The 24,041-nt window shown below is 38.2% G+C and overlaps 1 protein-coding gene across 4 annotated transcripts in view; it reads right to left on the bottom strand.

Moving 5' to 3' along the window:
* The window catches only part of TMEM117 (transmembrane protein 117), a 581,240-nt gene that overhangs the window by 187,439 nt on the left and 369,760 nt on the right, over positions 1-24,041 (bottom strand). For all 4 annotated transcript variants that reach the window (XM_060191440.1, XM_060191438.1, XM_060191439.1 and 1 more), the window contains exon 5: positions 2,053-2,150. In XM_060191440.1, coding sequence (XP_060047423.1) covers positions 2,053-2,150 — 98 coding nt within the window. The remainder of the gene's footprint in view (positions 1-2,052; positions 2,151-24,041) is intronic.

Here is a 24,041-nt window from a genome sequence, read left to right as displayed (position 1 = left end):
CTGGTGGTAAGAACTGTGTGGATTTGTACCCCTCTTATCCTGTGGTCTTGTCAATATTTTCATTTATAAATAAATTTTTTAGAAAGAATAACATTTACATCTGTGCTTATTAACTTTGACATATTAGTAAAAGTTGCAACAAAAAAATCTTTGGTCCAAACTCCTAGATGGATAAAGAATAAGGAACCTTCCAATGGAGGGAAGCATATGTGGAACTCTGGTGGTGGGAAGTGTATGGAATTGTACCCCTCTTAATCCCATAATGTTGTCAATCATTATTAAATCATTAATAAAATTTTAAAATTAGCTCACACTAAACTCCTAAAGTCAAGGTGTGAATAAATACTACTCAGCTGTGAAGAATGATGAAGTCACCTTCTTTGCCTCATCTTTGATGAAACTTGGAAGGAATTGTGTTAAGTGAGATAAGCCAAAAATAGAAGAATTAATACCAGATGATCTCACTAAAAGGGAGAACTTAAGCAACAAAGATAGGACGGGAAAACACAAAGTAAAGCATGACTGGAAGTGGAATATTGCACCCAAACAAAGGACTTTGGGGCAAGAGGGGAAAGAGGTGACTGGAGAGGGGAGGGCACTGGGGTTCTGGTATATGATGGTGGGAAAGGATCTAACTTGGGTTGGGGTTGGAAATGCTTTGCAGACATCTGCCACAGAGAGATGAGAAATTGTGGACCTTGACTTTATTTTTATTTATTTAATTGGGGGACAACAGTGTTATTACAGGGACTCTGCACCTGTATGATCCCTACACTCCTATAAACTCTCAGAAAGAATGAGATACAGAGATGGAGAGAGAGACAGAGGTGAAGCTCCTTTTTTTTTTTTCTTTTTGCTTCCAGGGTTATTGCTAGGGCTCGGTTCCTGCAGCATGAATCCACTGCTCCTGGAGGTCACTTTGTCACTTTTTTCAATTTTTTTCGATAGGACAAAGAGAAATTGAGAGAAGGGGAAGAAAGGGAGGGAGGAAGATAGACTCCTCTAGACCTGTTTCCCTGATTACGTGGCCCTTGTACTTCATACTGTGCGCTTAACCTGGTGTACCACTGCCTGGCTCCCCAAGCTCCCCTTTCGCATGGTGCTCACAGATGGTGGCCCAGGCTCAAACCTGGATCTTGCACAAGGTAAAGTGTGTGCTTCACTGGCTGCACCATAACCCATGCCGTCCAGTGATATCCAACAATATTGCTAAAACACAAAGAGAGCTTAAAGTAGGTATGTCTCTAGTACTTCGTAAATGTGAATTTTGCAGCTTGTATATAAAATTTAAAAGTTAGGCCCCAGAATTAAATCCAAGAAAAGGAAAACCCCACTTCTGCATTTGAAAAAGGAGGTGAGCAGGATGGCAGTAACTGGCACAACTCATCATTATTTATGACGGAGTGTTAGCGCACACACCTTTTCACATGTCAGGTTGAGTCAGTGTAATTGACCATCAACACACAGCCAGGTAAAGGTGTTCTCCCTGCCTTCATCCTTTTCTAATCCAAACTTGTTCAAATACCCACAAATAATGATGACATCACACAGTACAAACTCCTGTATGGCATAGATTGTTTTTTTTAATCATGATGACTGAGTTAAAGAACTAACGGAAAACACATAAAAAGAGAAATGCACTGTACCAGATGTGATTCTGTAACTTCTTCAGAGCAGGATTATATCCTGTCATAAAGATGGGGAATTTCATATTTACCAGAGACATTTTTATATCAGACTTCATTGATGTAAAATTGTACCTTGTATTTTTTGTTGTTGAGTCAAAAACCTACTTACCTGTTATAAAATCTTAACTGGTTCATTTTTACCAGTGAAACATAACTGCTTGAAATGTGTATAGGTGACAATATGGAGTGAAAATTAATCCACAAAATAATAAGGATCGTGGTTTTAAGCTCTTTAATGGAACACAGTTACCAACGAATATGTCTCACTACATTGAATTCTATATATCTAAGGAGATATACATGAAACTTAAGTGTTTTTGTGAGTGAAAGGTATCATAAAGCAATACAGGAAACAATATCTTACCAGAATAAAATGATCCTAACATTTCCTTTCTTCCAGAAAGCTCTTGCTGACTTTCCCCAGTCAGGGTAGGGTTTGTCCTGAAGCATCATATCAGTAACCTGAAGCAAAGGCAAAAAAAAAAAAAAAAAAATTAGTGTTTTCATAAATTTCATATTCACTTTTCAATACATATAACATTTATACATTGCTGAGAATAAAAATACATGTATTTTAAATCTAGAATGTATGCACAGATATGAGACCCTTTAGCTAAAAACTGCAACAGTTCACTTAACATTGCGCAGTGAATAGGCACATTTACGGTTACTCAACATGTCAATATTGATGACGCTTTACAAACATCAATCAAGGATCCATGTTAGCCTCTACACAGAACCCAAACCTAGAGAAAAAAAAAAAAAAAGAACCCAAACCTACATAGTAAGTAAAATATTCTATTCTTTTGAAGTTTGTATAAATCACAAACTTACACATTCAAATATTTCCGTCTGCAGTATTTTACATATGTCACTAGTCAAAATATTATCACCTCTCCCTCTTCCTTCAATTATATTAAACCCAGTTCAGTGGAAATCTTTATTCTAATTATTTAGCATTCTTTCACCTCCTTCTTTTTAGTACTTCTTCTTCTTCTTCCTAAAAGGTTCTACTGATTTTATTCACATGCACAGATTTTGTGCTTCTTCTGAGACCTAGAGAAACGCACTGGAAAGATGTGATGTCGTTGCTATTCCCTTCAACTGAATATTTTTACTTCCTTCTCATGCACATATGCGCATGTCACTTCCTACCTTCTATTTTATTTAACTATGTTACTCTTCAGTGGGCTTTAAAATCCTTGAAGGTGAAGTTAATCTTTGCACAGCTTCAAACACTTCCGAGAAGTTTTTCAATAAAAATGTTTGACAAAGAAGAAAATAACATAATGAATTAGGGTATAGATGTTTGCTTTTAAAGATGCATTAGAAATGCAAATCAAACCTCATATGAGTTTCAAGAAATATGCTAGGCATCACAAAATGGATCATGTACTATAAAAGCATTTAAATAATCGTTAAGGGTAAAAGTAAAATTTCCTTCTTTATTGTAATGAAGAAAAATATGTGTGTACCTTTAAATGCCCCCAATCAGGAGAACATTGTTTCATCAATTATTTCTTCTATTTTAAAATGCTTATGATTTAAAATTGTTACACAGAACTGTGAAACTCTAGGGATACAGATTCATACCCATGTATGTGTCTTGTTTTATTTTTAGAGAGAAATAGAGAAAGCAGAGTAGAGAGAGTGCAAGAGACCACAGTACCAAAGCTTCCTTCAATGCAGTGGGAATTGGGCTCAAACTTGTGTCCTGTACATGGCAAAGCAGTACATTTTCCAAAAAATGAGCTATTTCACCGGCCCCGATACCCATGTATGTGTATAAGACTCACTATACTCACCACCAACATTGCAGTGTCATTAGCCCAAAGAAACCTATCTGCCTGTTACACTACTCCCCCTTGCTAACTCCTGATAACCACTAGATTTTTTTTTATAGAATTGAAGGTGACTTTGCTATTGTATTTTGCAAGTTTTTTTTATATACCATATGAATGAAATCAGCTATAGATGTCTCTAACATCCTTGTTTAATACATTTAGCAAAATCACCTTGAGTTCCATCCATCTTACACCAAAATGGCTGCTGCTATCATATGTTTAACGACAGAGTAGTACTTCACTGAGTCTATCTCCCAAAGTACTTGATTTGGTTTTATAGTTGGCTACAGTGAATAGTGTAGCTATGAAGCTAGGAGTGCATATGACCTCTTGAACTAGTATTTTTGTATTATTAGATCAATACCCAGGGGTGGTGTTGCTAGATTGCATGGCATGTCTACTTTTAATTTAATTAATTAACGTTTTGCTACTAAGGTCATTGCTGGGGCTTGCTACCATTTCTAATTTTTTTTGTAATCTTTTCATTATTTTTCTTCAATTTATTCACCCATTGTTTTTAAATTTCTAAAATATTATTTTTAATGAAAGAAACTGAAAGGGAAGAAGAGCTAGAGGAGGAGAGAGAATGAGAGACACCTGTAGCACTGTTTTACTACTCTTGAAAATCCCACCCCCTTTCAGGTGGGCACCAGAAGCTTGAACCTGGGTCCTTCTGCTTTGTAACACATGCACTCAACCATGTGCACCAGTGTCTGGCCTTCACTTATTTTTTTAATAGAGGGTGAGAGACAGAGAGGGGTAGAGAGGAAGAAAGTGAGGGAGAGAACAAAGTGAATAAAGAACTTGAAGAAATAACTGTACAACCACTCATGAAGCTTCCCTCCCGCAGGAAGGGTCAGGGTTCTCACTCACAGCTCTGTATGCACTGTACTAGGTCAGCAAACATATAGCCCTCCTTAGTTTCATTTTTCCAAAAATTTAGTTTTTTACTATACTGTAATCTTTTTTTTTTTTTTTTTTTTGGTATTCTAAAGGACTCTCCGAGCTATATTCATAGTAGCTGAGCCAGTTTATATTCCTACCAACTACGGAGTAAGGAGTAAAGTTCCTTTTCATCCATGTCCTTGCCAACACAAGCCTTTACAGTCTTTTCTTCTTTAATTAATTTATTTATGCTTTAACCAGAGTACTACTGAGCTCTGACTTAGGGTGGTGCTGGAGACTGAACCTGGGCCCTCAGAATCTCAGGCATGGAAGTCTTTTAATCAGTATCCTGTCTCCCCAGCCCCATCTACAGTCTTTTGCATGTAGGTCATACTCACCAGTATGAGAGATTTCTTCTCAACATCAGTTCTAGAAATAGAAGCCCTAAGCTCCTCTTGACTGACAAAAATCAAAATAAACTCATTGGCCTACATTGAGTGGCACTATAGATCTGGGTCAACTCTGTTTACCTTAGATACATAACTATGATCGAGGAAATATCACAGCAATCACATACGCTCAGTTAATTTCTTTAAATGGTAATTACTTCAATAAGTCTAAATGTAACTAGTGTTAAGAGTCCAAAAATATATTTTTACCTATTTTAAAAGAAAATCTGTTTATTGATGACTTAAAATATTTTTTTACTTTGCTTATTGATAATTTTATTTTCCTCCTAACACTTGAAAATTACAAAATTCTTATTTCCTCACACAGAATAATTCACTTGGATTACATCTCCCATGAAGAGAAATTAAATTCCACATTTTCTCGGGCATGAAAAGTTTTATATTGTAACTCCCTCAGAGGCGCAAATTACTGTTCTTCCAAATATAGCAATGTCACCCACAGTTCCTTCATAACCTTCAATAACAATATTCATGTCAAATCTTATGTTTACAAAACCTTAAGGTTAAGTAAATAAATATTCAGATAAATATTTCATGTTTTACCAGCTTCTTTTAGAAATAGATTTAATTAATTCTGCTCAGTAATATTTATACAGTTCCAGAAAGCGTTGCATGGTAATAAATGTTTTCAAGGAACATGATGATTACTGGGTGGATTTTATTTAATTTTCAATGTTTTCTCCAGGGCAATTTCTGGGAAATACTTATTATATTTTCAAGAAGTAGGCAATCTGCTGTTCTATGACCAATTATTATAGCAGCATGTTTTGTAAAAGTGACACTAAATAATAAAGGATTTTTTCTTCTCAGAAAAAAATGGCAAGATGAAGAGAGAAAAAATATATAATTATTTTTTTCTTATGCCAGACAGCTGGTCTTTTTCACCTCTTGGTCCAAATCTTTATTTTAAGTCATATCATCAGATCAATGTCAGGTCACTTGCAGCTAAATTGGCAGAAGCAAAGGCAATCATTAAAAGGATGCATTCAATAAAGAAAAATCCAATTACCTTCTGCATTAGGAAAATCAAATTTATTTCTGCTGTTGTTCAAGGGCAGTCTTTGTGGGGAAGAGATGCACAGATGCAGAGACTCAAAATGATGCAAAAAGGTTGCTGTGTAGCCTAAATAGAATGCAAAACCCATTGTTGCTTCTGTCTCCCATATGGAAATTAACTGAATGTAAAATTGTGGGTCTTTCTAAGCTCAAGAAAACTTAACTCTTTGAGTCTCATAGTCCATCCCTTTGGAGTTCCACTCTAGTGGAAATTTACAAAGATTCAGAATGTTATTATAACACTGGCACATTATGACTTGTCTGGTAGTTTTCTCAGAAAAATAGAGACTGTCTTAAACTATGAAGCTGGCACAATCTGAGCACATCCTTGCATGTTGAGATGTATTTAATTTTTATTGGTGTTATGATGAATCTACAGCTTTCAATACCCATCCCTCTTTATTTTTATAGAGACAGGAAGAAAATTGAGGGGGAAGGGAGAAACAGAGAGCAAAAGAAAAATGGAGATACCTGTAGCACTGCTTCACTGCTCATGAAGCTTTACCCAGGCAGGTAGGAGATAGAGGTCATGAATCTGGGTCCTTGCACTTGGTGATGTGTATAAATGGTGTGCTACCACCTGGACTATTGCATGTTGAGATTTAAAGGTCAATAATGATTGTAAAAGTAACTAATCTCTACAGGAACCTAAGTGAAGACTTACCTTCTCTATTAGTTGAACCTGTATGATGTGACCACAGTGGAATCATACACAACAACAGGAATTCTCTACATAGACTACAGAGCTTCATGGATTGGAAAACATCTAGATTTACTTTTTTTTTTTTTTTTTTTTTTTTTTACCAGAGCATTGTTTAGTTCTGGCTTACGGTGGTGCGGGGGGATTGAACCTGGGACTTTCGAGCCTCAGGCATGCGAGTCTGTTTGCATAACCATTATGGTATCTACCCTCTGCCCTAGATTTACTTTTATGAATAACTTTCATGGCAACTTTATGAAGTAAGTATATCATTTCTCACCATTTACCAATGGAGAAAGAGAAGTTGCTGAGGTTCATAGCTGAGCAGGGTCACACACATAATGTACTGGTCAGAGCACCAGTCACCAACCTGGTGGGTTTTAACTTTGTTTCTTTCTAATTATGCTTTAGGGCCAAGTAATTAACTGCCATGTACCTCAGTTTCTTAATCATCACATATGGATACACAGTATACATTAGCAGGTGCTATAATGATTATTGGCATGTCATTCATGCTAATGATGTGTTAACTAATTTGGCCTGTATCCTGTATAATTTTTTACTTTTCCAGTGTTATCTTCATAGCCAGACTTCTCATCTTAAATTTTATATGCACTACGTACAGATATGAGAATTATCACAAAATATATTACGTGAAAATAACTGTAGCTCTGCTTCTCAGGGATATTAGTCTCAGCACTGCTTCTAGAATAATAAAGGTTCACTGCATGCTTAATGAATTAATAGAGATAGAGCTGAATGAATGGATGAACAAAAGGAAACCAAGAAGGGCAAGAATTGGAATTCAGAACAGGTCAGTAGGTAAGACTAGGGCAAAGACTATATCCCAAGTAGTTCTTGGAGTGTTTCCTAGTTAAAGTGCTTCAGTGGCAAGTGGCGATGGTGGTATTAATGGAAGAAGTAGTGGTAGGAGTAGTAGGAACAGCAATATATATATCCTTTACTCTCTCACCCCTGTCCTTTCACTACCTAGAAAGGGAAGTAGGGGGAGTTGGGCGGTAGTGCAGCGGGTTAAGCGCACATGGCACAAAGTGCAAGGACCTCCTGTAAGGATCCCGGTTCGAGCCCCTGGCTCCCCATCTGCAGGGGAGTTGCTTCACAGGCAGTAAAGCAGGTCTGCAGGTGTCTATCTTTCTCTCCCCCTCTCTTTCTTCCCCTCCTCTCTCCATTTCTCTCTGTCCTATCTAACAACGATGACATCAATAACAACAACAATAAAACAACAAGGGCAACAAAAGGGAAAATAAACCAATAAATATTTAAATAAATAAATAAAAAGAAAGAGAATAAGGTTCAGCAGATACATTGCACAAGAGGATGGAGTCACCTTTGTCATCATCTACAAAAACAGCTTAATACATGATTTAAATATGAAGAGTAGTAGCATTCCTCAGATGCACACTCACATTATCAAAGCATAAAATAGATTTGTGTTATTGTTGACTTCTAGACTAACTGAGTAAGGACACACATTTTAAATACTGAACATGTAAAATAGCTCATTTAGATAGTGTTTGCTTTGCCTGGCATGTGACTCAGGTTCAAGCCTGGCCCCCACTGCATTGGAGGAAGACTCATTGTTGTGGTTTCTTTCACTCTTTTTCCGGAAAAACAAAAACAAAAAACTGGCTCAGAATAGTCAACCCCCAGAGATGACCTAAACAAGTAAACAAGTAAGTAAAGAGGGTTGGCGGTAGGGTAAGCACACATGGAGCAAAGCAAAAGGATCCTGGTTCGAACCCCCGGCTCCCCACCTGCAGGGGGTCGCTTCACCTGCAGTGAAGCAGGTCTACAGGTGTCTGTCTTTCTCTCCCCCACTCTATCTCCGCATCTCTCTCTGTCCTGTTCAACAACAACAATGACAACAACAATAATAACTACAACAAGGGTAACAGCAAGGGCAACAAAATTGGAAAAATGGCCTCCAGAAGCACTGGATTCATAGTGCAGGCACTGAGCCCCAGCTATAGCCCTGGAGGCAAAATAATAATAATAAGTAAACAAGTAAGTAAAGACTGCATTGTACTAAACTTATATCTGCTCTATTAGTGACAGTGATAAGTTATTACATCACAGTGGGGTGGGGCATATGGTGCCTCTGAAGTTGGCTGTACTCAAAACCTGTGCATGTTTATATAATGGTTCTGTTTGTCAGCACTTGTGAATTTTTTGCACAGCATTGTTTTCTCATGCTTCAATGTAGACAATACTATATGGGGGTAAAAAAAAAAAGTCCACACTGCAATTCTTTGACACTAGAGGATACTGTATTATAAAGAACAACACATAGAGTTTTTGCTCTTTTTTTTTTTTTGTCTCTCTATAAATGTCATGTCTCCCGCACAGACATACGTATAAGAGCAGTGTTAAACAAGAGAACATCCAACTGAGAAAAAGAAAGACCCAAAGTCTAGCCCTCAAGCATCATGAATAATCACAGAGGAACGTTAGCTGAGTATACAATTAAGTTAATAGAAAGCATGGAAGAGCATTCTCTGAATTACCTAGTGATACCTTGAATGAATGGCCACAGGAAGGATCTGAAAATCACTGCCAACCATCTAGTGGTGAATATTAAACCTGGAATGTATTCTACAGCTTTTAGAAGCACATCTTGGATTTTGTAGGGCATGAATATTAATGCACCTGCTTATTATCTCCAATGATAGCCTGTACTGTTTTTGTGATGTGTTGTACCTTATTGCTGGGTCCCTGATGATTTACAATGAGTCACGGCTGTTTTATTATTAAGTAAGGAAATTGTGCATGCTTCAGAATATATAAGTGTTTAGAAAAAGATACCTGAATCACCCGAATACAGAAATATACACAATCAAAAAGTTCCTGCCCAGGCAAAGCTTGCAGAGTTTCAAATTGTGTGCTAACAAATGCAAAATCAACATGATGTGCCCTCCTACAATTTGCTTTCCACCACACTGAATTACAATTTAGAGTAAATGGAAAGAATGAGAATTATTACTGGTTTTGCTGAGCTAGAAGCCAGCAGAAAAATATATACTTACACCATCTTTTGACATGCCTATTCCTTATGCGTGGATAAATGTTCAAAAAAGACTGTCATCCAATATGGCATAGTTGAATATTCATTTTGGTTTTTTGATTTGAAATAATGAGTAGGTTAGTGGAAATAATGAGTATGCATTTTTTGTCTTTAGTGTTGACATAAATAAGTGACTGTTAACTACAGAGGTTAATTTTACTAGGTATAGCACAATAAATGGTTATGTGAATTGTCAATAGACAAAGAAACAAAGTTATTTACCTATACATGATTGTAAGAATCATTATCCATAAAGAAACCCCAGGGGTATAAAGAGAGCAAACATCTCAAAGAGAAAGTCAGTTTCACTTTAAGGATCCCATAATTTCAGCTTTCTTAATGAAATGTCAAATAAATACTAGCCCTAATGGTAGAGCCAACGGAGCTGACTGGGTCTCTCAGACCAGCACCTCTATACAGGTGCCACATTGCCTGTTCAGTGTCATTTATCAAAATGTCTCAGTCACCTCCATAAGGTGCAAATCCAAAGATATAGGCAGCAAAATGAAAAAAAAAATTCAACTGCTTTGACTTTCTGTTGCTAGTAAATAGTAAGCCCAAGTGAAAGATGATAAATCAATCATCTGACATGACCACCTTTGTTATAAACTAAGACAAACACAAAGTTTCTAGGTTCAAGCAAGTATTATTTCTATACTTCATTGTGATCTGAGGACAGGCATAATTACAACCCTATCGACTGAGAGTTAGGGTGTCTCTATAGTAATATCAACTCATCATTCATAATCTAAAAGTAAAACCAAATATTTTCAAACTTCAAACACAGTAAAATACCAGTTTTGAGACAGTTTTGTGTAAGTTTCCTGGAATCAAACTGACTGATTCAAGTTTCAATCTCCAGCACCACCACCATAGCAGAGCTGAGAAGTACTCTTCTCTCCTTTTCTCTCTTTTGCTCTCACTAAAATGAGATGTCTTTAAAAAAATAAACAAAGTTACATTATGCCTTCAATGTCATCACCTTTTCTTGACCTAAGTGTAAAAAACAAGGGCTCTGAGTCACTAATGATTAGCAAAGTTCTTGGCTTATTGGATACTTCCTACACTTATCAGAGTTTGATTTAAATTTCATTTTTAGTCTCAAAGATATCTTTTACTTTCCTAAAGTAAATGATGATATTTAAAAAAACATTTCTATCTTAATTTTATAAAAATATTATAAATTCAGGGAGTCGGGCGGTAGCGCAGCGGGTTAAGCACACGTGGCGCCAAATGCAAGGACCGGCTTAAGGATCCTGGTTCGAGCCCCCCGGCTTCCCACCTGCAGGGGAATCGCTTCACAGGCGGTGAAGCAGTTCTGCAGGTATCTGTCTTTCTCTCCCCCTCTATGTCTTCCCCTCCTCTCTGTCCTATCCAACAATGATGACATCATCATCAACAATAATAATTACAACACAATAAAAAAATATATTATAAGCTCTATCTCTGAGTTGTTCTGTTTTGAAGATGGTTATTTAGCCTGATTTTTTATTGTGGCTTTTTCTAATTATCTTGGAATGCACCAACTGCCATGAAGCTGTTTAATTTTTTCTCTACTATTTCTCTTAGTAATGCATAGAAAAATATTTTAACAAAGAACTTTAATCATTAATCCTAGTGGTGCATCCCGTGAGTACCCATTCATTGGGGAAACTGACGATCCTTCCTAGCCAACTGAATCCACATGGATCCCAGTCACTTTCAAAGCCAGCAACAAGCAGCTCCTGACAGCTTTCAACCTGACGCTGTTGACTGGCTATGGAAGAAGGGCAAACACTAGAAGAAGAAGATTAATCCTAGTAAGGCATGATTAATGTCTTGAAAAATAAGTCTAGAAGGAATAAAGACATCTCATTATCTTCAAATGTACAAGGTCAAATAAACCTTATACATTCTACTTTGTCTGCAAGTAAACAAGTAGAGAAGATGGTTGCACTTGAGAAATTATGCCCCTCCTCACACATATCTCATTTCTTCAGTTACTCTACATCAGAGGAAAGGATGATTGACTTTTCTTTTTCCATCTTTGGGAGCTTCACATATGTCTAAGAACAAACAATCAGCAGGTTCCTGGTTCTGTAGAATGGGAGAAACTTGACAACTGGCCCATAGAAAACCCTTATTAGATATATAATAAATAAAAGATTTGTAGGGAGGAAAGAAGAAAGAAAGGAAAAAAGGAGGGGCCGGGGCCAAGTGGTGGTATATCTGGGTGAATGCACACATTACAGTGTGTAAGGACCCAAGTTCAAGTCCCCAGTCCCCACCTGCAAGAGAGAAGCTACATAAATGGTGAAGCAGTGTTACAGGTCTCTCTCTCTTTCTCCCTCTCTCTCTCTCTCTCCCTCCCTCCATCTCTCCTTTCCCTCTCAATGTCTCTCTGTCTCTATCCAAAATAAAAAAATAATAAATGGAATATGCTAAAATTTTTCATCTGGGAAGAAAGAATAGCCCATATGTAGCCATTTGACATTGGATAACACTGACAATCTTGATGTGACACCTGAGAAACAGCCACAGGGAAGTTTTATTACTTGCACAGAAGAATTGAGTATCACCACCAAACCAGGCCATTATGTATTTAAAACTCTTTCATATTCACACTTGTAGTCAGAAAATGGCAATCTCCTAATGAACAGAAGGCCCTTACAGGGTGCATAAGCATGTCCTGAGTGGAATAGTGGGTATTGCTGCAAGCAGGAAGTGATTTTTGCACTAAATTGAAAACAGGTAGTAGATGATTGATAAAGCACATCAACAGGAAGAAGGGGGCTTATAAATAAAGTCTATGGGCCCCTTCCATTTAACCTCTAACCTCTGAAGACAACAGTGGGGAAGTGACTTTTTCCTGGTGAGGAGCTTCTTGGTCCTCTGACCCCCAGGCACATCACACTTAGACTTGAGCTATTATAAAACCCCTGACTTTTGAGTCAGTTAATCAATAAGATGCAGCAAGACTCAAGCCACTGTGAGAAACACAGTAATAAAAATGCAGCAGGACTTAGCAGCAAATCACAAGCAAACCCAAAGTGGTTTGTTGGATGTTCAAATGGAGATGATAACATCACTACAAGACAAAAGGAGAACCATAGCCTAAAAGAGAAACACAAATCAGAGATAAGGAAAACATCAGCATGTTACATCATCATCAGGTTACATCAGCATGTAACTAGTTCACACTGTCTGAGGAAATTAATGTGATTTTTAAGGCCTGGGTCTATGCCTTCTTGCCTCACTAAGATGTCTCCACTATCATACTGTATATTAAAGATGTGCAGGAAGAATTTCCATGAACATATACCTCAAATACCAGGTTAGAGTCTCTAACATCACCTTATAAGTCAGGCTCTAATTCCACCAGTCACTTCTTGAAATGGAAAGATAGTTCTTATTGATTTTTTTTCTTAGACCTATTGGCTAGACAGATCAATGCTAACCAAATAACTGGTTAGAGCACCTTACAAGTCAGTGAGTGCCTTACAGAAAGAGGACTCTGCTCAATACTTGTACACTGTGCCCCTCACATGAAGCAGTCATTGCAAACAACAAATACTGATGGTCAAATGAGGCTGCTTAAGGACCACAGATGATCAGTCCTCAAACATCAGGACATACTGCTTTGCCTAAAAAGATTTTGCACTTCTTTGTCTGAATTAATTCTATTTATGACTCAGGCCCAGAGACAGAAAACAACCCAACAAATATGTGCACTTAGCCAGGTGCACCACCACATGGCCTTGCTCCTACACTTTCTTGACACTTTCCTTGGCACATGCTATATGGACTTAAACCCCAACTGTTGAGTAGCCAGCATTAAAATATATAACCTTTCGGGAGAATACAGGTCCAAAAAGGATGACAGAGGACCTAGTGGGGGTTGTATTGTTATATGGAAAATTGGCAAATGTTATGCATGTACAAAATATTGTATGTACTTTTGAATGTAAAACATTAATTCCCCAATAAAGAAATAAAATATATATATGACCCTTGCCTTTCAGGGACCTTTAAGTATGTCACAAGTAATCTGAGAAACAAATGAATATTGGGCTAATAACACTAGTATAAGATATCACATATAGTCAAAACTACTCTTACTGGATATAAAACCCTTTTTAGGATAGAAAAATATGAATTCTTCTTTGACATATAGAATAAAGGAAATTCCAGAAATCTAAAGTTGGGTAAACCATGAAAATTAGTCTGCAATGAGTGGTATCATTTACTTTGCAACTTGTGTTTAACTGATATATTTTCAAATTACCTTTGAGTTGTTACTGCAGAAAGAGGGAAAGAGAGGAGGCATGAAAGTGTGAATATGCAAAAGCAAATCTTTGATCCTGACTATGTTAATTTTTTCCTATATATCTCTGTCCATCTGGACAGAGATAATGGGGGGGGTATAATGTATATAAACACAATTATAAACTATAAACACAAGACTCTGGTTAGACTTAAAATATATATTAAATAGCTTTAAGAAATCATTTGTGAGCATCCATCTGTGCAAGAAACTAATATGTACTAGAAATTTGATACCGTAAGAATTAAATTAAAAAGATGCCTAATTAGAAAAGTATGGCTACTTTGGTATGATAATCTTTTACACACACACTTCAAGGTTCTTATTCTTCAAACTGCTCCAAGGATTCAGTCAGGCATGGTCAAAGGCATAGTAACTGGACAAACACCTAATTATTTTCTGATGTACAAAAGGTCCTTTAAAATGATTTATTCATCATATATTAATGAGAGAGGGAAGTATTTTTTAATTGGGGGGTTAATAGTTTATAGTCAATACAGTTGATACATGGGTAAAACTTCCCAATTTCCTGCAAAATGTTCTCACTCCTAGACTAGATCCTCTTTCATTTCACCATCATGCACTGGGACCTGAAAGGCCCCAACACCCCACCCAGAGTCTTTTACTTCAGTGCAATACACCAACTCCAGTCCAAGTTCTGCTTTGTATTTTCCCTTCTGTTCTTATTTCTCAACATCTATCCATAAGTAAGATCATCCCATATTCATCCTTCTGTTTCTGGCTTATCTCACTTAACATGGTTCCTTCAAGTTCCATCCAAGATGAGGTGAAGAAAGTGACTTCATCGTTCTTAATTGTTAAATAAATAGTGTTCCCATTGTGTATATATACCACAGCTTTCTCAGCCACTTATCTGTCACTGAATATTTAGGTTGCTTCCAAGATTGGGCTATTACAAATTGTGTTGATATGAACATAGGCATACACAAATCTTTTTTGGGATGAGTGTGTTTGACTCCTTAAGATATATCCTCAGAAGAGAAATTGCCAGGTCATAGAGTAGGTCCATTTCTAGCTTTCTGTGAGTTCTCCAGACTGCTCTCCATAGGGGTTGGACCAATATACATTCCCACCTGTAGTGTAGAAGAGTTACTTTGTCCCCACAACCTCTCCAGCATTTGTTGCTGCTACCTTTTCTGATGTCTGACATTCTCACAGGAGTGAAGTGGTATCTCATTGTTGTCTATATTTGCATTTCTCTGACAATCAATGACTGGAGCATTTTTTCATATATTTATTGGCCTTTTGGATCTCTTCTATGGAGAATATTCTGTTCATATCCTCTCCCCACTTTTGGATGGGGTTGTTTATTTTGTTTTTGTTGTTATTGCTGCTGAGTTTGGTGAGATCTTTATAAATTTTGGTTTTTAACGTTTTGTCTGATGTATGCTTATAAAGATCTCCTATTATGTAAGGAGTCTCTTTGTTTGGGTATTGGTTTCTTTTGCTGTGCAAAAGCTTTTCAATTTGATGTAACTCCACTGATTTATTTTAGGTTTTGTCTTTGTTGCAATTGGATTTGAATCATTAAAGATGCCTGTAAAACTTAGATGGAAAAGACTGCTGCCAATATTTTCCTTTAAGTATTTGATAGCTTCTGGTCTAACATCCAAGTCCCTAAGCCATGTGGAGTTCACTTTTGTATGTGTTTCCATTTGATTCTCCTGCATGTTTCAACCCAATTTTCCCAACACTATTTGTTAAACAGACTCTTTTTTTTTTTTGTAATATTTTGGGGCACCTTGTCAAAATTATATTTCCATAGGTTTGGGGGCTTATTTCTGGGCTCTTGATTGTGTTCCATCAGTTCGAGATCAGATACATTTCATTTGCTAGGTTTATTCCTAGAGATTTTATTGTTTTGCTGCTATAGTGAATGGTCGTGGCTTCTAGGTTTCTTCTTCTGGCTTAATGTTTTCATAGAGGACTGTCATTAGAATTAAAGGGGTACAGATCGCACAAGAATAAGTTAAACTGTCATTATTTGCAGACAATGTGATAGTATACCTAGAAAACCCTAGAGTCCAGCAGGAATTTCCTAGAAATTATCAAGCAGTATCTTAAGATGTCAGGCTACAAACTGAATTTTTTTTTTCTACTTCTTTTTTTTTCTCTGCCATCATGTTCCAGGTGCTGAACCCTCCCTACCCTCATCCCAGAGTCTTTCACTTTGGTGCAATACACCAAAGCCAGCAAACTGAAGTTTTAATATGCATCACAACCACACAAGCACAGGGTCAGGACGTTTTTAGGAGCTGAAACTAGAGGTGGAACTTGGAGATAAAACTGACTTTGCTTTGCTAGTACATTACTATCATTTTTTTTAAATTTGTGTCATGCTCTCCCACAACTCAATTTTAACATGAGAGTGCCTTTTGCTACCACAAGAATGGAACTGGAGGTGGTCTTGGTAAGCAAAATAAACCAGAAAAGGCAAGTGGCCTAATTTATAAGTGAGATACAAAGACAAAGCAAAGAAACACACAGAGAGAGAGAGAGAGAGAGAGAGAGAGAGAGAGAGAACAAGAACCTCAGATTTTGCTGTAGAACTGAGGTCACCAGGAAGGGAAAGGCTGGGGGACAGGATAAAATGAGCAGTGGGAGAGGATATTGGCACCTTGGTGGTAGCCATGTGGTATGGTGACAGATGGTCTGTTGTCATCAAAATGTACCTCTAAAGCTTACATGGTCATGTACCCCTAAATATATATGAATCATAAAAATCCATCTTTACAAAAAAGCAGGGTGGCTGTTGAAGATTATTTTTCATAGAGATTGCTTTCAACATATGTTCCTTAGAAAACTTGGCTATTCTGACAGTAAATCACTCTTGTCTCACCTACCCCATTCCTGAGGAGAAACAGCTGATGTGACACGACATATGGGATGTGTGGTGGTAAGCAATTCACACACACAAGCCCCTGATCTTCTGCATTATTCCATGTGCATTTAACAGCTCACAGAGAATTTGCAAAGTTGACAATAACAAGTTGCAGGGAGAAGGGTACCACTCTCACCAAAAACCATTTTTTCTTGGCTTGCCAAGCCCTGCTCTCTGGGGGACAAGCATTTTGATTACATTCATGAATCAAGAAGGTTCTAAGGAAGGCAAGTCAATAGGGGTTCTCTAACTCAGCTGTCAGTGGTGGTGGTGGCAGGTTGAGGGCTGGAAGAGCAGATGTAAAAATCCTAACTGCACTTCATGATCCTCAGTATCACAACTCCCAAGGGTCCTGTTCACAAACAGGGAGGTTTTGGCAGAGATTCCAGCCATGATCTTTCCCCATTTTCCATGCTGACTGCCCTTTGGAGCTTCTTTGAATAAGTTACCATTTCTATCTCAGATCACTGAAGAACACTCTGGCCACCTATTAAATATATATATCACACATAGAGAGAATACACAGAGGATGAGAGCATCACGTTGGCACATGTAATACCAGAGACTGAACTCAGGACTTCTGCTTGCAAGTCCAAGTCCTTTTTTTTTTTTTTTTTGCCTCCAGGCTTATTGCTGGGGCTCAGTGCCTGCACTATGAATCCACTGCTCCTGGAGGCCTTTTTTCCCATTTTTTTGCCCTTGTTGTTGTTGTTGTTATTATTGTTGTTGTTACTGCTGTTTCTGTTAATGAATATAACAGAGAGAAATAGAGAGAGGGAGGGAAGACAGGGGGAGAGAAAGATAGACACATGTAGACCTGCTTCACCGTTTGTGAAGCAACTCACCTGCAGGTGGGGAGCCGGGGGCTTGAACTGGGATCCTTATACCAGTACTTGTGCTTTGCACCGTGTGCACTTAACCCGCTACAGTACTGTCTGACCCCAGCAAGTCCGACTCTTAACCCCTGCACCATCTCCAAGACCGCCCTCAATCAGCTCATTATCTATTTGTAGCCTGATGATCATAAGTATCATGAGACTTATTTCCAATTTCAACTTTCTCCCTCTATCTTCTTCAATTTAGTAACACAGAATGAAATTTAATAAATTTGGGTTAAAAAAAGGTGCTGCTTGTGCTATAATGAACAGAAAGGAGCTCATCTGCATAAATTAGATCTGTATAAGAAGATACGTTCAATGGCTGCCTTTTCTCAAACATTAGCCACATTCTTTATGTTGTGAAGCTTGTACACAGAAGAGAATACACCATTAAACAAATGACTCCAGCCTCATGGCTCCCCAGAGCAGAGACACTCTATTTGCTCTGAGAAGACAATACAGGACATCAGGGTACTATTTACAGAGCAGGATGGAATACAATGTAAAATGTTTAATACGCTATCTTTCATGTGCAGTAGGAATGATATTTGCCAACGAGTAATGCAGGAATATGTTACATGTGTACAATATAAATTCAAAACTGTAAACATGAATTTATGATAACATGTTTTTACAAGTACCAGTTCCCTTCCCTGAAATTTTGCTGTCAATCATTTATTCTTTTTTTCTGGTGCTTTTGTGGGAAGATCTGAAAAATCATCAGTAGGATCAAATTCAAAAATGGAGAAAAATAGGTAGAATTAAATTCAAAAGTGGAATATTTTAATTTCTGCACCTTTACTGTAAAATAGCAAAAAATAAATCATTATCCAATTTTTGTGACTATATTTTTTAGCCCAGGTCATTGACCTTTGCCTGGAAATCCATGTTCCTATTGAAAAATTATTTCAACCACTGTGAGTTTTTTTATTTTACTTTATTTTTTTTTTATTTTTTTATTTTTTTAACCAGAGCACTGATCAACTCTGGCTTATGGTGGTACAGGGGATTGAACCTTGGGACTTCAGAGCCTCAGGCATGACAGTCTGTTTGCATAACCATTATGCTATCTTCCCTTGCCCGAGTTTTTTTAATTTTACTGTCAATATTTTTGTTTTACCAGGGCACTGCTCAGCTCTGGCTTATGGTGGTATGGAGAACCTGGGACATTGGAGCTTTATGCATGGCAGCTTTTAGTATAACAATTATTCTAACTCCCCGACCCCACTGAGCATTTTTTAATGAAGTCAGTGGTTTTATTGAACATCATAAGCTGAAGGCAGTGGTTTTATAAAAAAAATTATTTTATTATTCACTTATAGAGAGAGCAAGAAGAGGAGAGAAAGAGAACCAGAGCATCACTCTGGCACATATGACGCCATTGTGTTTTATGTGACTAATAGTCAGGCACTATAATAGTTCACTCAAGAAGCAAAGACAGACTAGACATAATCCCTACCAAAAGACTTAAAGAAAATCTTTTAAAATATTTTATTTATTAGGACGAGAGGGAGAGGAAACCAGAGAATCACTCTGGAAAATGCATATGAACCTGGGCCCCTTTCATGCAAGCTCTGCACTCTACCCACTGAGCCACCTCCCCAATGACCTATTTAAGACTCTCAAGGGAGTCCGGTAGTAGCACAGCAGGCTAAGTGCAGGTGGCCCAAAGCACAATGACGGGAGTAAAGATCCCAGTTTGAGCCCCCGGCTCCCCACCTGCAGGGGAGTCACTTCACAAGCAGTGAAGCAAGTCTGCAGGTGTCTGTCTTTCTCCCCCCCCCTTCTTCCCCTCCTCTCTCCATTTCTCTCTGTCTTATCCAACGACGATAACAATAAGAATAACTACAACAATAAAACAACAAGGGCGACAAAAGGTAATAAATAAGTATTAAAAAAAATTAAAAAGACTCTCTAAAAGGACTTTAGGTAAGTGGTCAACCTATCTTTACCAGTCTATATACTAAGGTCAATAACAGAAGTATGTGCAGGTTACTACCATGACCCTTAGCAACTGTATCCAAATCACTCTGAATTATATCAAAGAAAGTCTCCTGGTAGAAGTGACACAATTATTTTAAAAGATTAGTTCTTTTAAAATATGGGGACCACAAAGGGGTCCATTATGTTATTCCTGATGGATATGACCCGTGAAAGTGGCAAGAGGGATCTGTTAGAGGTCTAGGCCCATCTTGTCTGTGTGTGGGAGTCCTAGGGGATCAACAATAGTGAGACTGTTCCATTCTCGGAAGGGAGGCTGGATAACATACTCTTACCTACCTAACACCTGAGGAAGATGGTTACTGAAATAGGTGCAGCCTGGAACGTTCTTACTTGTGACCACAGAATACGAACTTGTACCTACAGGAATGCACTGGTTACATAAGCTCCTGAGCTGACTATGGACCCCAGACCAAATTGATGGGGTTTACAATCAATAATTTACACAGTTTTCCCGTATTTGGGAGCTACGCTCTTCCTTGATCCAGCTTTCTAGCCCTTTTGCCAACTATGACATCATCTCCCCAGACAATAACTTGGGTCCACCTGGATATCAGATGTCAGGCTCAGGAAAAAATTAGTAAAGTCATGGGCCCCTTGGAATTTACCTAAAATAGAACTACTAGCTGTTTCCAAAATGGAGACCCCAAATATTCATCTCTATATTCTTGCCTTCAGGTTCATGATTAGTCAACAATCTGTTCTGCTTTATATCTTAACTCTTTTTCAGCCACCAGGTTCCAGATGCTACCATGATACCAACCTGGCTTCCCTGGTAGATGAACCCACCAATGGAGCCCTGCCTCCCCAGAGCCCAGGCCCTCTAGGGAAAGAGACAGGCTGGGAGTATGGCTCGATCTGCTAATGCCCATGATCAGCAGGGAAGCACTTACAGACGCCAGACCTTCCACTTGCACCCCATAATGACCCTGGGTCCATGTTCCCAGAGGGATAATGAATAGGAAAACTTTCAAAGGAGGGGATGGGATATGGAATTCTGGTGTGGGAACTGTGTGGAATTATACCCTTCTTATCCTAAGGCCTTGTTGGTGCTTCCATTTTATAAATAAAAATTATATATGTAAAAAAAGGTGAGTTGGGCAGGGCAGGTGGTGGTGCACCTGGCTGAAATTTGAACAAGTTAAAATGTGCAAACACTCAGGTTCAAGCCCCCAGTCCCCACTTGCAGGGGATCTCCTAGCCCCAAAGTAAAGTTCACAGCACAGCATTCTCTAGGACTGTTCAGTTTAATTGGGGCAGCAAAATCAAACATAAAAGTGTTGAGCACTTGCTCTTATATCTAAATGCTTTAAAATCCCTGAAGCTCACAGAGAGGGAAACTCAAAGCAGGATTTGACTGAATTTGGAGTAGGGCACCAAAGTAAAAACCCTAGTTTAAGAGTGAGGGTGTATGTTTGGCTTGGGGGTGGGGTGGGGTAGGGGGACACACTCTTTTGGTGGTAGGAATGGTGTTTATGTACACTCCTATTAAGTTGTAGTCATATAAATCACTATTTAGTTAATATGAGAGGGGGAAAATTGATTGAATGTCTCAAACTTCTTAATGCACATACCATAGGCTAAGTCTTTGATATATTGACTCTCTTAAAAGCTTAGACCAGGGAGAACAGAAGCAACCGGTGGCACAGCTATATAGAAATAATATCAAAAGACATAAATTATGGTGATGTTGTGTATGATACAGCAAATCCTAACAAAGGGATTTTTCAAAGTTGACCCAGTTGCCAAATAATATGATTATAGCAATATCTTTTTAAAAAATATTTATTGTATTTATTTATTCCCTTTTGTTGCCCTTATTGTTTTATTGTTGTAGTTATTATTGTTGTAGTTACTGCTGGATGGGACAGAGAGAAATGGAGACAGAAGGGGAAGACAGAGAGGGGGAGAGAAAGACAGACACCTGCAGACCTGCTTCACCGCCTGTGAAGCGATTCCCCTGCAGGTGGGGAGCTGGGGGCTCGAACCGGGATCCTTTTTCTGGTCCTTGCGCTTTGCGCCACGTGCGCTTAACCTGCTGTGCTACCGCCCGGCTCCCGATTATAGCAATATCTATCTATTGCCTTCTTAAACCCTAAGGCAGCAGGAACCTCCCACTTCCTCTATAGAGCCTATATTTCCCCAGTCCTGGAACCTCTAGAGTGGGATACACTTTCCTGCATGCTTCTCTCAATTCATACCAAACGATATTGCATCAACCGATCCCAACCTAACCAATGCAACAAGTACCACCTCAGTATGCTTCATGTCAGACTGTGTCCAGAGACATCAGGCATGGAATGTCAACCCTTCAGTCTCATTACTTGGGTGAAACTTTTCCTTTCATAGGATTGTCTAATTCCATTTAGGGTGGTTCACTTCCTAACAAAGTCCCAAAACCTAGATACAGACCAGTTCCCATGAGATAGGGCATATGTTCACATGTATCCATAAATTAGGGCAAAATATATACCTGAAAGCAACAGTACACAAGTCTGCAGTGAGTCAGTATGAAGTTCCTAATGAAATAGTGTCTACTTAGACTTAGATACCCTCCTCACCTATTTCCTATTATATTCCCTCACTCACTCCCAAGCTATCTTTATCAAAGCAAGGACTGCAAAAGTTGAATAAGGGCATATGTCATATATTTCTTTCACTGCCAATAATGCATGCTAACCATTAATAACACTTTCCTATAGCAACAGAAATATATAACACTAGCATCAAACTATAAATTGCTATTATCTCAGCCTATGGTTTCTAGAATTGTTTCTTTTTTCCTGAGTATTCTACATGAATATACACATATATGATATATACATTTGTCTATATACACACATAAGCATGGCATATGTCTGAGCTCCTTACTGGAGTTTAGGAAAACTCTTAGCATATCAAAGGGGACTTGATTATCAGATATGCATTATTGTTTTCTTTTTTAAATTTTTTAATTTATTCGGTAGAGACAGTCAGAAATCAAGAGGGAAGAGAAAGATAGAGAGGAAGAGAGACAGAGAGACACCTGCAGAACTGCCTCAACCACTCAAAAAGCTTTCCTCCTGCAGGTGGGGACCGGGGTCTCAAACCTGGGTCTTTGTGCCCTGCAATATGTATCCTCAGCCAGGTGCACCACCACCTGGACCCTTATTACTTTCTTATAAAGTCTCAAAACCATTGAGTGTGTAAAAAAAGGCATGGTGAAATGTCAAGTAGTTATTTTAATTTAATACTGATGCTGACAGAATCTTACTGAACAAGGTAGAGGAACATGAACTGCACGTGGCTTAATGAAGGACATTGTTGATAATGAAAGTGGTGGTTATAAAAGAGACGACAAATTGCCTACAAAACGATGTGTGATCTTAAGCTAACAGTAGGAAGTGACTGCCCAGCCAGGGAAACATTTACCATGACCTCTTTGCAGTTAAGTGAGGCCATGTGATTAGTTCTCCCCAGTGAAATGAGAGTTGAAGTGATTTATTTCACCTCAGGGCAAGGAAAGTTATGAAGTATGTATTCTTTCTTACCTTCTTTTTATATGATACTTAGGTAGAGTAGACACTGAGCTCTTAAAAGACTGATGAATTCCCAATTTAAAAAGAGTTCAGGTCTTTGACTTACAGCCTGGGAGAAAGATACATATCAGGGTAGCCCAGAGTAGAATGAAATTGTGGCTACTATTTCCCTAAACAAGACAAGGATATATGCAGTCCATATTATTTGAGTCAATATAAAGTGCCACTACTAAGTGCTCCACATTCATGTCCCATCCTATCCCATTCAAAGTGTTTCCCAGACTCTACAATGTACACACTCTATCTTGTTTGAACAGTAAGAAATCTATAGGGTGGAAGAACTGCATAATTTATCACAGTGATTTAGATATTACATCTTTTATGCGGTAAAGAAATCAGTGGCTAGTAAATCTGACTTCTCAACCTGTGCGCTTAACTACAATGTATATGGTATTTATAGGCCTGAAACTAGTCGAATGACCTTATGCAGATAGCATGATTCCAATTTAGAGAGAATTCTGGGGTGTAATACATGAATCAGTAGGCTGACTAGAGATACACAGTGCTATGCTTTTCAAACTTGCAGGTGACAAATAGATGGCAGATAAACAGACTAGATGAGAGAAAAGAACCAATGCCTACATTAGGAAGAATGTATATTAGGACTGGCTGAGTGCACAAGTTACCATGTACAAGGACCCTGGTTCAAGTCCC

The sequence above is a fragment of the Erinaceus europaeus genome, chromosome 5, assembly GCF_950295315.1.
Source record: "Erinaceus europaeus chromosome 5, mEriEur2.1, whole genome shotgun sequence".
NCBI classification, from domain to species: Eukaryota; Metazoa; Chordata; class Mammalia; order Eulipotyphla; family Erinaceidae; genus Erinaceus; species Erinaceus europaeus.
Note: the sequence above shows the minus strand (reverse complement) of the source record. Positions and strands in the feature narration are given on the sequence as shown.